The sequence below is a fragment of the Phascolarctos cinereus genome, unplaced genomic scaffold (assembly GCF_003287225.1).
Source record: "Phascolarctos cinereus isolate Bilbo 61053 unplaced genomic scaffold, phaCin_HiC Scaffold_1;HRSCAF=81, whole genome shotgun sequence".
In the NCBI taxonomy this organism is placed as follows: Eukaryota; Metazoa; Chordata; class Mammalia; order Diprotodontia; family Phascolarctidae; genus Phascolarctos; species Phascolarctos cinereus.
The window spans coordinates 186,048,607-186,063,620 of NW_027555514.1; the positions used below are offsets into that span (position 1 = coordinate 186,048,607).

General features: G+C 45.2%; 1 protein-coding gene across 2 annotated transcripts; it reads right to left on the reverse strand.

Annotated features, from left to right (window-relative positions):
- Positions 1–296: 296 nt before the first annotated feature.
- On the reverse strand, positions 297–5,250 carry MLF2 (myeloid leukemia factor 2). 2 transcript variants are annotated; one of them, XM_020994145.2, is made up of 8 exons: positions 4,959–5,250; positions 4,222–4,305; positions 3,849–3,975; positions 3,592–3,627; positions 2,777–2,830; positions 2,282–2,410; positions 1,898–2,057; positions 297–1,404 (listed from the first exon to the last, which is right to left on the reverse strand). In XM_020994145.2, the coding sequence occupies exons 2-8, from the start codon at positions 4,269–4,271 to the stop codon at positions 1,214–1,216; spliced, it is 747 nt and encodes a 248-aa protein (XP_020849804.1). In that variant the 5' UTR covers positions 4,272–4,305; positions 4,959–5,250; the 3' UTR covers positions 297–1,213. The 2 variants fall into 2 exon arrangements, with proteins under 2 accessions (XP_020849804.1, XP_078011712.1); XM_078155586.1 differs by lacking the exons at positions 4,222–4,305; positions 4,959–5,250 and adding an exon at positions 4,362–4,516.
- Between the last annotated feature and the right edge of the window lie 9,764 nt (positions 5,251–15,014).

Below are 15,014 nucleotides of genomic sequence, written 5' to 3' on the forward strand. Positions count from 1 at the left end.
CGGGAGAAGAGAAAATTGGGAGAAAGGAGCCAGAGAAGAGTTCAAACTAATTCCTTTAGCTTATGCCCAACTCTCTTCTACATGAGTGTGAAACAATGACAATTAAACCAGCAACCAGGCACTGTACCCAAGTTGTATGAGAAGGGTGCTGGAAGAAATGGGAGGTGGGAGAAGAAAATAAGAGTGACAGTGAATGGGAGATCAAGCAAATTAGGATCAAGAAAAGGAAATGCGACAGCTTGGAGATCAGAGCTGTTGTGGGACTGGGAACAAAACAGAACCACATTCCTAAAAACTCTCTTTTCCATTCCCCTTTATTCCATAAAGTTACAAGTTACATACACACACAAACGCAAGGGGACGCAGAGACAGACAAGACTGTGTGTGTGTGTGTGTGTGTGTGTGTCTGTGTGTGTATGTGTTTGAGTGCACACATAGGTGCATGGGGGCATAGGATTAGAGGACAAGAGGAAAAAGGACCCAATACCCACCCCTTACCCAGCTAGTAGGGAGGGGGCACAGCCCCAAACATGGGACTTCTAGGTAGTGATGAGAAAGGATCCAATGGCCACTAATAAACCTTTGGGGAGGAAATGGGGCTCCTACCCCCAGAACTTATCCTAAGGGACTTTGTACTTATTAGGGGCTAAAGGGGAGGAAAAAAAAATCAAGAAACTAGGGAGCAACAGGAAAAAAAAGTCAGTAAATTCACTATGGGAGGGTGAGATTGAACAAGGGGAGATGGGCCGAGTAAAAGCAGTAAAGGGGCAGTGAAAAGCTCCCCCTAAGGCTTCCTAAGCTCGAAGGGACCAGCTCACCTCTATTCAATATTAAACTGGGGGAAGGGAATTATTCCGAGGGGTCATTTTTCTTAACCCTCACAGAATGTACCTAGAGGTGGTGGGAGAGAAAGCTTGTCATATAGGAAGGAAGGATGGAAGGAAGGAAGGAAGAGGGGAAAACAGAAGCTGGATGATGAGGGTCTTGGTGGTTGTGGTCAACTCTCCAATTTAGGAGAATTTCTTTCCTTTCCTAGATCAGCTGAGACCTATATCACCAAAATAGGCTCTAAGAGGATCTTCATCCCACTCCCACACTCTAAAATATTAGGAACAAGTGGGTTTCCTCCAAATGCCAGAGGAATGACTGAGGGACTTCATCCCTCACCTATGATCCTTTCCCCACCAACACTTATGAGAGCACCTGGGGGCCCTCACCAGTCATAGCGTCGTGACTGTCGGGAGGGGGAATCCTCAGGGCCCTGTATAGCCAGCCGAGGGGGTCCCTCAGCCCTTCTACCCCCACCGGCCCCAGTAGCCTCATGCCGACGAAATTCCAGGGGTCGCTGTGGCCGGTATCGGGATGTCTCTCTCCTCCACTCATTGTCAAAAGCTTCAGCATCACCTGAGGAGGGAATACACAGAATGGAGTTGGATTCCTGGTGCAGGTGAATTTCAAGAGGCAGATGCAAAAAGTAGGCATGGTTAACATCCTTCTAAAAGCAGGAAGACAAGGGAAGAGACTATTAGTCTAAGTCAAGGGTCAGCAACTAGTGAGTGGGAGGTACTCTAGAGTCCTAGTGCCTCCCTGCCTCCACAGAGAAGAAAATAGAAAGCACAAGAGGACTTCTTTTCATCTCCTCAGCAATAACCATAGTACCCTGAATATAACAGGAACTCCATAAGCATTTGTTAATTTGAAAAAGCCAGGAGAAAATGAGGTTGGATAATGAAAGAAAAAGGGTAGTCAGAGAAAATACACCAATGATAACTTCCTTAGCTTTCAAGGAGTGCCTCTCCTTTGTCTGAAGCCCTGAAGTATTTTATTAGAGGACGGGAACTACTGGGCAAGAATGATGAGAACAGCAAGTAGAAAGGTCAGACTTAAGGAGGCTCACTCTCATCCAAATTGATGTAGTCCTGCCGTTCTTCCTGGTCCCCAGTTCGGTGATTTCGGGAACGCTGGAGGATGTGTGCCCTGTCTCGGATGTGATGCCCAATGGACATCTGCTCTAGTCCACTATCAGAGTCCCTCACTGTTCTCCTGGTTTCCCGGATCTGAAAAAAGGATGGATAGCTTGTTATATATCTAGCTACCTTGCATCCAAGTTTCTACTGACAGTACCTGTGGTCAAAATTTCCCTCAAACAATTCTGAGAAACACCCCAGTGTTTTTCTGGATGACATCTAGCACCACCTACTTTGACAGAGGTGGGGTCCATAGGGAGCCAGTCCAGCACTGTGGATCCAGAGCCATTCTACCATCTCCCCACAGCACTTACCCCACCTGGTGCTGAGCGCATCTCAGATGTTTCTTGGTAGACTTTGGGAGCGCCGTCACCCAGGTTGGAGTAAGAGATGACAGTGGAGGATGAAAAGGTCTGACAGTTGGCTCCACTTGTCATGTGCTCCTGTAAAAGAGGGAGGCTGGAAATGAACTGGTTGGGGAGGGAGGGGATCTCACCCTTACCAGATAGTCCTTCTAGCATCTCAACTTGTTTTTAACTTTGTCTCTATCTTAGTACTGTGAGAACTCACAAGTGATCTTGAAGAAATTAAAGAGATTCTCCCCTAAATTGGATGCCTAATGTGAAATCCCTGTCTTGCTCAGGCTTCTTGAGTAGGGATCTGACATTATGTCCTTATGTGAGTACTTCCAACTCAGAATTCAAGGGTCTAACTTTTTAGTGAGCCCCTTTATAGAAAAAGAGGAATCCTTGGAATTGGGCTATTATTTAGGGCCAAAAGGTTAAGAAGATTAAGGGCAAGAGGCTTACCACGTTCCCGATCATATCATTCATCATCCCAAACATGTCCATGAAGCCACCTGTCTAGGGAAGGAGAGTTAGAAGAAAAGGCTCAGGAAAAATCAATAAACTCTAGGTTTCTTCATCAACCCTAAGAATGGCCTGGCTTTCCTTTCCCCCTCACACCTGGTCATCTGTTCTAAGACTTCTTGGGAGGCAGTGTGGTTTAGTGGAAAAAGCACTAGATCTGGAGTCAGAGGACCGGAGTTCAAATCTTTGCCTTGCCAACAAATACCTGTTTGACTTTGCAGATTACTTTGCAGACTTTGTAGATTTTTGTAGATTAGAAGATCTGGGTCCCTTCCAGCTCTAAATCCTTTTGAGCATACCCTGAATCTCCCTATCGAAACAGGCTAAAACAACACTGACCTCTTCTTCTCCCTTTCTGGCTTCATTCTTCTTCTCCATTTCCTGGCTTCCCGACCCTCCCCTTCTTCTAAGAACTCAACACAGAGTCAATGGATTTTTACCTATCAAGAACCAATACTAACTGCTCCCCAACACACACACAATAACAAAACAGGACCCATAAAAAAGGGAAAGAAAAGGAGTCCTCTTTCTAGAGATTCTGGATCTCTAGTTAATAGTTAAGAAATATGTAACGCTGTACACATATATTAAAGCATATTAAAGTTTTGTGAACACTGAATATGAAAGGGGGGAGGGGAAGAGGAGGTACCACTGTAGTTACTCCAAAAGACCTCTTAAAGGGATAGATCTGAAAATAATACTGAAGGAGAACAAAGAACACAGCTTGGGGGAGATGTAGGGGAATGAGGACTTACCATTCCCAGCATCCCAAAGGGTGAGATAGCTCCAGCCTACAGGTCCATGGACAAGAAGTAGAATTAGAATATAAACCTCTCCCCTTCCCAATAAACCTAGGGTTAGGCCCACCTCCCCAAGTTTACCCTGATTCTCTTTTTAAGCAGCAGGAATTTGGTTCCCCCTCCCCTCATGGGAGAGGCAGGGCAGGGATTTTTCCTCAAGTTCCTTCCCAATCTCAAAGTTTGACAGAGTCTTAAATATTTTGCCCTATTACCTGCATCCTTCTAGTAGCAGGTCGAGCCCCTGGTATGCTCCCATCTGTGATGCTAAGGAAAGGGCTATAGCCAAAGCCTCCTGACAACATCCGACTCATGTGTTGTCGATGAATAGCAAAAGGGTCCCTGTGGAAAGCACAAAAGAAGGCATGTCAGGAGGACAAGCCCCATGCCTGGGTGCCTTCCTTCTCAAATGAAAACACGAAGAAACTAAGGCAAAGAGAGATCCAGAACAAACACTAAAACTGAGTACTAACCCCCAAATGGAGAACTCGGGGGTCTATCCCAACCTTCCCCAGGCTGGGGGTTGGGGGGTGTCCTGGCATAGGGCGTTGGGGGGGGGGCCCTGGTATGAGAGGGTGGGGGGCTCACATGAGGAACATGGGATCCTCAGGCTCTCCGTCCCTCATGAACCGGAACATCCTGCTCTCAGCTTCCGGGAGCTCTGAACTAGGGCTGAGGAAAGGCGATAGGGAGCAAGGTTAAGATGCCAAAAGGGAAAACAGACTCACCGTGCCTTCCGGAGGGGGACCCTCCAGTGCAACGACTCTCAAAGTAAAGTTACCCTCCGACACTGCGAGGGGCCCCCACCCGCACAGAACGACGGCCTCTCCTCAAGATGCCCAGCACGATCCAATATGGGGTCCAACTTCCCTTCCTCTCGCTGCTGGACAGTATTTTCTTTTTTAAGCAAATATCACAATGCCTACTCCTTTTGTCCCGCCCCTCCAGGCCAGCAGCTCTTTCCCGTTGTCTCCCCCAGACCCAGGTTTGCAGCCCCCTCCTTTTGTCCCTGTTCTGGATGATACCCCCGTCAGGCCCTGGCCACTTTGTTTCCTCTCCACACCTTGCCCCTGCCTCCTCCTCCCTGCAGGCCCCCAAAGCCTTAACCTTATACACCGGCTGTCGACCGGTCCGTCCCGGCTCCCCCCTCCCCCGCAGAGCCCAGGCCGGCCCTGCCCCCCTCTCCCCGCCCGGCCCTCTAACCCCGGGGCGCTCAGGATGTGCTCCGAGGCCGGACGCCGGCCTCGCACGCTCAAGGGGGCCCGGCTTCCCCGCTCCTCGCCCTCAGGCCCCGCGTCCGCCTCCGACCCCGCCGCAACCCTCACCCGGCCCCGATCCAGGGCGCTGAGGGGCCCGAGGCTCAGGCGCCCATCCGGCCGGGCCCCAATTCCGTGCGTGGCGCAGGCCCGCGGAGTCGCGGCCCTGGCTGGGTGTTCCGCTGGGCCCGGGGTGCGCTGAGGCGGGTAGCGAGGCCGAACGGTCCTTCCTTCCTCCCCTGCTCCTCCTCCTCCTGCTGCTTGCTGCTGCTGCGGCTGCGGCTGCGGCTGCTGCTGCGGTTGCTACTGCTGCCCCCGAGCACCACCAGGTTCAGCCACTGCCAGGCCTGGGCGGAAGTGACGTCAGCCGCCCCATTCCCCCCTCTCTCCGCCCCCGCCCCGCTGGGCTTTCCCTGACAGCCGACTGGGCCAGGGGAGGCCAGGGGGCGGACTTTGGTTGACCTGTGTTTGTTTCCCCTTTGGGCCGTCTCTTCGCGCGCACACATAGGAAATGATTGGGGTATCCTGGGGTGATCCCCTGGAAGAAAGGATGAAGGTGGGGTGGGAGAATTGATTCCTATGACCAAGGATGGGTAGGCTTCCTATAGGGGAGGAGGAAGACGAAGAGGGGGGCAAGTTTTCTAAAAGAGAGGGCAGATTTCTGATAAAGGGGAGGCTGGTAGCCTCACTGGGGAGGAGTATCAAGACGGGAAGGGAGGGACAAGTTTTCTATAGGGGAGGAGTAGTATGGCAGGTTTCCTATACTGGAGGAAGAGACAAATTTTCTATAGGGAAAGGAGGTTTTCTGTAGAGGAGTAAGGAAAGCGGGTTTGCACTGGGGGAAGGGGGAGATATCCTAAGGCAGGGGAGGTTTCTTATAGGGGGGCGGAGTAGGCTAGGGAGGGAGGGGAGGCTTCTGAAAGAGGTGGGCAGGTTCCCTATGGAGAGAAGGAGGTGGAAGGAACGAGTTTACTATGGGTGTGGGGGAAGTTTCCTATAGGGGAATAGGAGGAGGAGGAGCGGGAGCAAGGGCAAGGGGCCAGGTCCGCGTAGGCGCAGGCGCAGGCAAAGGGGACGAAGCATGGCGGCTGTTTTTGTTGCAAAGACTCGGAGCTCGAGGCACTATGAACCCAGAGCCGGCTTCAGCTCAGGGACTGGCCGCTAGAGGGCTCTACCCTCTCACTGGACCTCTGTGGTCACCCACCTCTCTCCCTGGCAAAAGACTTAGAGGGCCTGCGGGGGTGCACTACCTCAGTTACCCCATCTGTAAAGTGAGAAGACGAGGGAAGGGGATTTGGGATGTGAATCATCTAGACTGGCATGCATCTCCTTCCTTGTCTGAGTCGTCGCTCGCAGGCGGTTTCTCCTAAGTGGGAGTTGGGGTGGAAGGGTAGTGATAATGTAGGGCAAAGGGCCTCATTCTCAGGTGGGGGCGGGGAAGCTGGACTTAAGGGCAGCAGTCCTCGGGTCCACCCCTTGACATGCTGAGTTTCTCGAATCATCTAGCTCTCTTGGAAGAGGGATCCTATGCCCCTCAAGGGATTTGCCCAGTTTAGATTGAACTTTACACAAAACATATACAAACTCTCACCCTTTTTTTCCCTGATCGTTCATCTGGTTGGTATAACCAAACCCAGGGGGAGAAGATAGTTCCTATTATGCCCCTCTTTTTTGGGGGTGGGGGTGGGGGAGGTAGTGTGCAGGAGAAAGGAGGATACTGTTGAATCAGGGGGGAAATGTTGGTGACGGCTCCTTTTGAAGATATCCATTTTAATACTGAGGAAAAAAATTGAGAAGGCAGAAGATACTAGCAGAAACAAAACCTCATAGTCAGTAAGAATAAAAGGAAATGAAACTTTATTGATAATAAAAGGGAAAAAAAACTTCAAAAAGTCTTTATGTTCACACTGCAGGTGCAGCAGCCCACCAGTTTTGTGGTACTCCTGCCCCTCAAATTTTCTCTTTCCTGCTGCCTCAACCTTAAATTTCTTCCTTCAACAAATATGAAGGGCAGCTAGGTGGCGCGGTGGATAGAACACGGGCCCTGGATTCAGGAGGACCTGAGTTCAAATGTGACCTCAGATACATAACACTTATTAGCTGTGTGACCCTGGGCAAGTAACTTAACCCCATTGTCTAGCCAAAAAAAAAACCAAACAAAAACAACAACAACCAAAAAAAATAAATATGAAACAGTTTTGGTAGGCAGGGAAGGGACGGAGATAAAAAGTTTAGATAAGAAAGTCCCAGCCCTCCAGGAACTTAACAGTCTAGTTGAGCAGTTTTGGTTACCCTTTCCTTCCTCAATTAATGTAATATAATCAACAAAGGCTAGGATGAGGTGGTTTGTAATCATGATGTCACACTTTGTGAAGTGTGAACCTCTTTGGGTTAAGAAGTAAAGAGCTATCAGACTGGCTAATATGACAAAACAGGAAAATTATAAATGTGGGAGATGTGGGAAAATTGGAACACTAATGCATTGTTGGTGGAGTTGTGAACTGATTCAACCATTCTGAAGTGCAATTTGGAACTAGGCCCAAATGGCTATAAAACTGAGCATACCCTTTGACCCAGCATACCACTTCTAGGTCTGTATCCCAAAGAGATCATAAAAATGGGAAAAGGACCGATATGTACAAAAATATTTATAGCAGCTCTTTTTGTGGTGGCCAAGAATGAGGGGATGCCCATCAATTGGGGAATGGATGAACAAATTGTGGTATATGAATGTGATGGAATACTATTGTTCCATAAGAAATGATGAGCAGGCAGACTTCAGAAAAACTTACATGAACTTATACTCAGTGAAGTGAGGAGAGCCAGGAGAACATTGTACATAGTAACAGCCACATTGTGTGATGACTTTGATAGACTTAGCTCTCCTCAGCAATGCAAGAATCTAAGACAACTCCAAAAAACTCATGATGGAAAATACTATCCACATCCAGAAAAAGAACTATGAAGTCTGAATGCAGATCGAAGCATACTATTTGCTCTGTTTCTCTTTTTCTATGTTTCTTCTTTCTCGTGGTTCCTCCTATTGGTTCTAATTCTTCTTTACAACATGACTAATGTGAAAATATGTTTAATATGAATGTATGTGTAGAATCTACATCAGATTGCACACTGTTTTGGGGAAGGGGAAGAGGAAGGAGGGGGAGAAAACTTAGAACTCAAAATCTTATTGAAGTGAATATTGAAAATGAAAACTAAATAAATAAATACATTTTTAAAAAACCTGAAGAGCTGACTATATGGTCAATAAGTTAACCACAAGGTTAACCTCTGGGGACTTTAAGCAGCTCAAAGAATTTCATCAGAGAGCAGTCTGCTGGTGAAGCTGTCAAGTGGTGAAAGCCTTCAAACTCAGACCCTTGCCCTTGCTTGTAACAGGATGTAGCAAGGGGGAAGAGAGTGCACCCACATGTTGGACAGCTAGGAGACAACTCCTCCAACAAAGAGCAGAGAGAGATACACATTAAGAACAAAAATAGATACAGATGGTTACAGGATAGCCACATGAGGAAGGAAGCACCTCCAGGGAGAGTCATCCCCCTGTGATAGAGAGGAATGGATTCAAGAAAGGACTTCCAAGAACCAGGAGTTGTGAGTTTACCATTTGGACCCATGTAGTCTCTACAGTAAAGAATTCATTTTTCATATACCTGTGAATACTTGTGGTAAGATATGTCCCAGACCTTTTGTTTTCTTTTTTTGGGGGGAAGGGAAGGGGACAGAGAATGTTTCTTGCCAACTGTTCTTACTATAAATCATTAGTAAATACGCTTTGCTGAGAAAGCTAATAAGCTAATTAAAATGGGGACCTTTTAAAAACCTGTGGGTATTTTTCTGAATGACAATATTAGAAACCCTAGTGGGCTAGAATCCAGAGAGGTAGGTAAGAGCAACTGACCCTCTAGGGATCCCAACCTGTGAATGCAAGTCCAGGTTGGGGCAGTGGCCTAAAGGAAGTACTATACATCCTTTCTTGGTTCTAGGGATAACCTGGAAGGACTGGGGAACTGCTAAAATGCCTCTGCTATGTCAAGCCTTGGAGCTGTGGTTAGTGAACCAACTGTTCCCTTCTTGACCAATCAAAGAATTTCACACCTCATAAAAAGATCAGGGGTAAGCCACTTTGTTTACACATTTAAAACTTCAACCTATCTTACTTTGATTACATTATATTGAGGTGGAGTTGTGTAATGCTTTCTTATAGGACATATCACAGAGGTGTAGAATGTGGTGTTATGTAAGGTCTGAAGATGGAAGGTTGTTATCAAAAGAGGGATGAGAACCAGAATACTGGCATGTAGGGCATTTTGGCATGTAACCATCAAATACCAGGTTTTTCTTTTTTGAAGATGGTGGGAGTGTATGTGTGTGGGTTCTCTGTAGTTCCCTTATGTGGTACTTTTCTTTCTTTTCTCTCCAGTGAGCAGAAGATGAGCTCATGTGAGGGCCAACCCTCAATCAGTTCGTGTAGTAGGCAACATATATACCTGCTCTTTATACCTTTTCCTTTCCCCCATGGTTCCCCGTTCCTCCATTTCTTTCAGATGTTCAGTACCCTTTTGGTCTCTTTTCCCTATGTAGCACATCTAAGCTCTGAGATCGAGCTCATCTCTAATTCTACTCCCACTGATTAGTTGGGTCCCCCAAACTAGAACTTAGCTAGCTACATTTTCCCCTCAGAATTCTAAGGGTACTCCTAAAGGATCACAGGTGATTCTCTAATGCCATTGGGTTAAGCCCCCACTGGTGTTGCCTCCTAAGACCATCAATTAAGAATCAACTTAGTAAAGTCTTGAGTAGCTCTTTAGAAAAGATGGCACAGTAGGCAGAGTTGTTAGACAACATCCCTAAGAAGTCTGTGACACTCTCTCACAAGTACCTACAGAATCCAGAGGAAAACGGATTTAAGCGTAGACAGTACATGTGGCAAAGGGATGACTAAATAGCCTCTGTTGCTGAAAGTCCTTTTGTCCCATTCTTGGAGCACTCAGGAAGTCCCCCTTAGGCATGGCATAGTTTCTTGCTATACTCGTTGTAGAGACATGAGTTCAATCTGTCCTTGGCTCCTGATTTAGACTGCTGTCAGCTGATCCAAAGCTTCAGTTAGGACACAAATTGAAAGATGAGAGTCACTGCTGCCCTGGAGGTAACACTATAACAATAATATATTCTTAATATGCAATGCTATATCGCATCCCCTTTTCATTTATGCCATTCTTTTTATTCTAGTCATAGGGTTCATTCTACCAAAACTCAATGATACCAATGAGGCCAAATTGGATCTTTTCTTCTCCCTTTTCACTTTTTTCTTAGTATATTCCTCTCTCACCCCTTAATTTCATTTTTTAGATATAATCCCTTCATATTCAACTCACACCTGTACCCTGTGTGTGTGTGTGTGTATGTATATGTGTGTGTATATATATATATATATATGTAAATATGTATACTCCTAACTACTCTAATAATGAGAAAGATCTTATGAGGTACAAATATCATCTTCCCATGTAGGAATGTAAACAGTTTAACCTTATTAAGTCCCTTATGATTTTCCCTTTCCTATTTGCCTTTTTATGCTTCTCTTGAGTCTTGTATTTGAAAGTCAAATTTTCTATTCAGTTTGGTCTTTTCATCAAGAATGCTTGAAAGTCCTCTGTCTCATGGAATATACATTTTCCCCCCTGAAAGATTATACTCAGTTTTGCTGGGTAGGTGATTCTTGGTTGTAATCCTAGCTCCTTTGCCCAGCAGAATATCATATTCCAAACCTTCCAATCATTTAATATAGATGCTGCTAAATCTTGTGTTATCCTAATTGTGTTTCCACAATACTTGAATTATTTCTTTCTGGCTGCTTGCAATATTTTCTCTTGACCTGAGAACGCTGGAATTTGACTATAATATTCCTGGCAGTTTTCATTTTGGGATCTTTTTCAGGAGGTGATCAGTGGATTTTTTCAATGTCTATTTTACCCCTGGTTCTAGAGTACCAGGGCAGTTTTCATTGATAATTTCTTGAAAGATGATGTCTAACCTCTTTTTTTGATCATGGCTTTCCAGCAGTCCAACAATTTTTAAATTATCTGTCCTGGATTTCACATTGTCTTCTATTTTTTTCATTCTTTTGGTTTTGTTTCATTATTTGTTGATTTCTCATATTGTTATTAGCTTCCAAATTCTCCATTCTAATTTTTAAGGAATTATTTTCTTCAGTGAGCTTTTGGACCTCCTTTTCCATTTGGTCAATTCTGCTTTTGAAGGCATTCTTCTCCTCATTGACTTTTTGGACATCTTTTACCATTTGGCCTAGTCTGTTTTTTAAGATGTTATTTTCTTCAGTATTTTTTTTTTCATGTTTCCTTTACCAAGCTGTTGACTTGTTTTTCATGATTTTTTGCATCACTCTTATTTCTCTTCCCAATTTTTCATCTACCTCTTTTACTTTATTTTCAAAATCCTTTTTTAGCTCTTTCATGGCCCAAGACCAAATCATATTTTTCTTTTTTTTTAAATAGAAATTTATTTATTTTTAGTTTTCAATATTCACTTCCACAAGTTTTTGAGTTCCAAATTTCTCACCCCTCCCCCCACCCCAAGATGGCATGCATTCTGAATACCCCTTCCCCTGGTCTGCCTTCTCTTCTATCTCTCCCCCTCCCTTCTCTTATCCCTTCCCCTTCTATTTTCCTGTAGAGCAGGATAGACTTCTGTACCCCATTTCCTGTATTTCTTATTTCCCAGTTGCATGTGAAAACATTTTTTTTAAAACATGTGTTTTTAAAACTTTGAGTTCCAAATTTTCTCCCTTCCTCCCTCCCCACCCACCCTCATTGAAAAGGCAAGCAACTCAATATAGGTTGTATATGTGCAGTTATGCAAAACACTTCCTTAGTAGACATGTTGTGAAAAACTAACTCTATTTCCCTTAATCCTATCCTGCCCTCCCATTTATTCTATTCTTTCTTTTGACCCTGTCCCTCCTCAGAAGTATTTGCTTCTGATTACCCCTTTCCCAATCTGCCCTCCTCTCTATCACCCCCTGCTCTCTGGTCCTCCTCTCCCCCTATTTTCCTGTAGGGTAAGACAGATTTCCATACCCAATTGAATGTGTATGTTATTCTCTCCTTAAGCCAAATCCTATGAGAATAAGATTCCCTCATTCCCTCTCACCTTCCCCTGTTTCCCCTCCACTGTGAGAGACTTTTCTTTTCTGTTTTTTTTGTGAGATAATTTACCCCATTCTACCTCTCCCTTTCTTCTTCTCCTAGTATAATCCTCTCTCATCCCTTAATTTTATTCTCCAGATATGACCCCTTAATCTTCAACTCACCCTGTGCCCTCTATCTATCTATATATATACATACATACAATTTTTTTCCTTCAACTACCTAATACTGACAAAGTTCTCATGAGTTACAAATATCATCTTTCCATGCAGGAATGTAAACAGTTCAATCTTAATAAGTCTCTTATGATTTCTCTTTCCTGTTTACCTCTTCATGTTCCACTGGAGTCCTGTATTTGAAAGTCAAATTTTCTGTTTAGCTCTGGTCTTTTCATCAGGAATGCTTGAAAGTCCTCTATTTCACTGAATGACCATTTTTTCCCCTGAAGGATTATACTCAGTTTTGCTGGGTAGGTGATTCTTGGTTGTAATCCTATCTCCTTTGCCCTCCGGAATATTATATTCCATGCCCTGCGGTCCTTTAATGTAGAAGCTGCTAAATCTTGTGTTATCCTGATTGTGTTTCCACAGTACTTGAATTGTTTCCTTCTGGCAGCTTGTAATATTTTCTCCTTGACCTGGGAACTCTGGAATTTGGCTATAATATTCCTAGGAGTTTTCCTTTGGGGATCTCTTTCAGGAGGAGATCTGTGGATTCTTTCAATTTCTATTTTGCCCTCTGGTTCTAATATCAGGGCAGTTTTCCTTGATAATTTCTTGAAAGATGATGTCTAGGCTCTTTTTTTGATCATGGCTTTCAGATAGTCCAATAATTTTTAAATTCTCTCTCCTGGATCTATTTTCCAGGTCAGTTGTTTTTTCCAATGAGATATTTCACATTGTTTTCTAATTTTTCATTCTTTTGGATTTGTTTTACAGTGTCTTGATTTCTCATAAAGTCACTGTCTTCCAATTGCTCTATTCTAATTTTTAAGGAAGTATTTTCTTCAGTAATCTTTTGGACTTCCTTTTCCATTTGGCCAATTTTTCTTTTTAGGGCATTTTTCTCCTCATTGGCTTTTTGGACCTCTTTTGCCATTTGGGTTAGGCTGTTTTTTAAGGTGTTATTTTCTTCAGTATTTTTTTGGGTCTCCTTTAGCAAGCTGTTGACTTGTTTTTCATGATTTTCTTGCATCACTCTCATTTCTCTTCCCAGTTTTTCCTCTACTTCCTTACTTGCTTCTCAAAATCCCTTTTGAGCTCTTCCAAGGCCTGGGACTGATTCATATTTTTCTTGGAGGCTTTGGATGTAGGAGCTTTGACTTTGTTGTCTTCTTCTGGTTGTATATTTTGATCTTCTTTTTCACCAAAGTAAGATAATATAGTCTGACTCTTTTTGCACTGCTTGCTCATGATCACAGCCAATTACTTGAGTTTTAAACTCCTTGTTAAGGTAAGAGTCTGCTTCCAATGTGGAGAGTGTACTGTTCCAAGCTTCAGGGGTTTGTGTAGCTGTTTTCAGAGATACTTGTAGGGACCTGTAAATTTCCAGTTCTTGCAAGGTGGTATGATAAGGGGTGAGGTGTTTACTCCTTTCCTGGCCTGTGACCACAAGTATTCCTTTCTGTCCTGGAACTGTGAGGAGGGGTTCCTCTCCACAGCCACTACAAGCTCCACCACGCCAGCACTCCTCCTCACCCCAGCACTGCCGTCCAGAACTGTGACCCAGATCCACACACGGGCAAAGCAAGAGATTCCTGCCTCAGCACTGGCAAAGAGATCCGTGCAGTCCCTCTCTGATCAGCCACTGCATTCCCTCTCAGTCTGTGGGCCGGGAGCTTGGGAAGCAGCTGCCCCGCCAGGGCCAGGCTCTTGGGGAATGGAGCTGAAACCCCACCTTCCTATCTCAGCACCGACAGAAACAGACTTTTCCCACTGACCTTCTAAGTTGTCTTTGGCATTCGTGGATTGAGGAGTCTGGAAACCTCCACAGCTGACTGTGATTCAGTCCTCTGAGGCCTGCTCCAGGTTCCCTGTGGCCTGCGCGCCCACGCCCGCACTGCGCTGTGCTCCCAGCCCATTGCGATACACCTTTCTGATCAATCATCCAGGTTGTCTTGGGCTGGAAATTTGTTTCACTCTGTCTTTTTGTGGGTTCTGCTGCTTCAGAATTTGTTTAGAGCCATTTTTTATGAGTATTTGGAGGGGTTTGGGGGAGAGCTCAAGCAAGTCACTGCTTTCACTCTGCCATCTTGGCTCCGCCTCCCAGGTCATATTTTTCTTGGAGGCTTTCAATGTAGGAGCTTTGACTTTGTTGCCTTCTTCCGAGTGTGTGTTTTGATCTTCCTTGTCACCATAGTAACTTTCTGTAGTCAGAAGTTTTTTCTGTTGTTTGCTCATTTCCCCAGCTTATTAGTTGACTTTTTAACTCTTTGTTTACTTCCAGGGTGGAGGGTGCACTGTCTCAAGCTTCAGGGATTTTGTGCAGCTGTTTTCAGAGATACTTCTAGGACCTGTAAGTTTTCAGTTTTTCCAAGGTGGTATGATCTAAGGAGAGGTGTTTATTTACTACTCTCCTGGCCTGTGCTCTGGTCTGTGAGTGACCACAAGCACTCTTTTCTGCCTTGGAACTATGAAGAGGGTTTCACCTCTACTGTGGCTGTAAGCTCTGCTGTGCTAGTGCTGCTCCTTGCCCTTGGACTGCCACCCAGGAGTGAGGCTCAAATCTGAATATGGGCAAAGCAACAGAGTCCTGCTTCAGTGCTAGCAAAAAGACCCCTGTAATCTGCTTCTGACCAGTTGACCCTTACTGTCTGTTGGCTGAGAGCTCTGGAGCAGTCACTGCCACTGCTGCTGATTCAGTCACTTCCAAGGCCTGCTCCTGGTTTGCTGTGGCCAGGGTTGTGCTGACACAGCCTGCTGTGGACTGTGTTCCGCTCTCA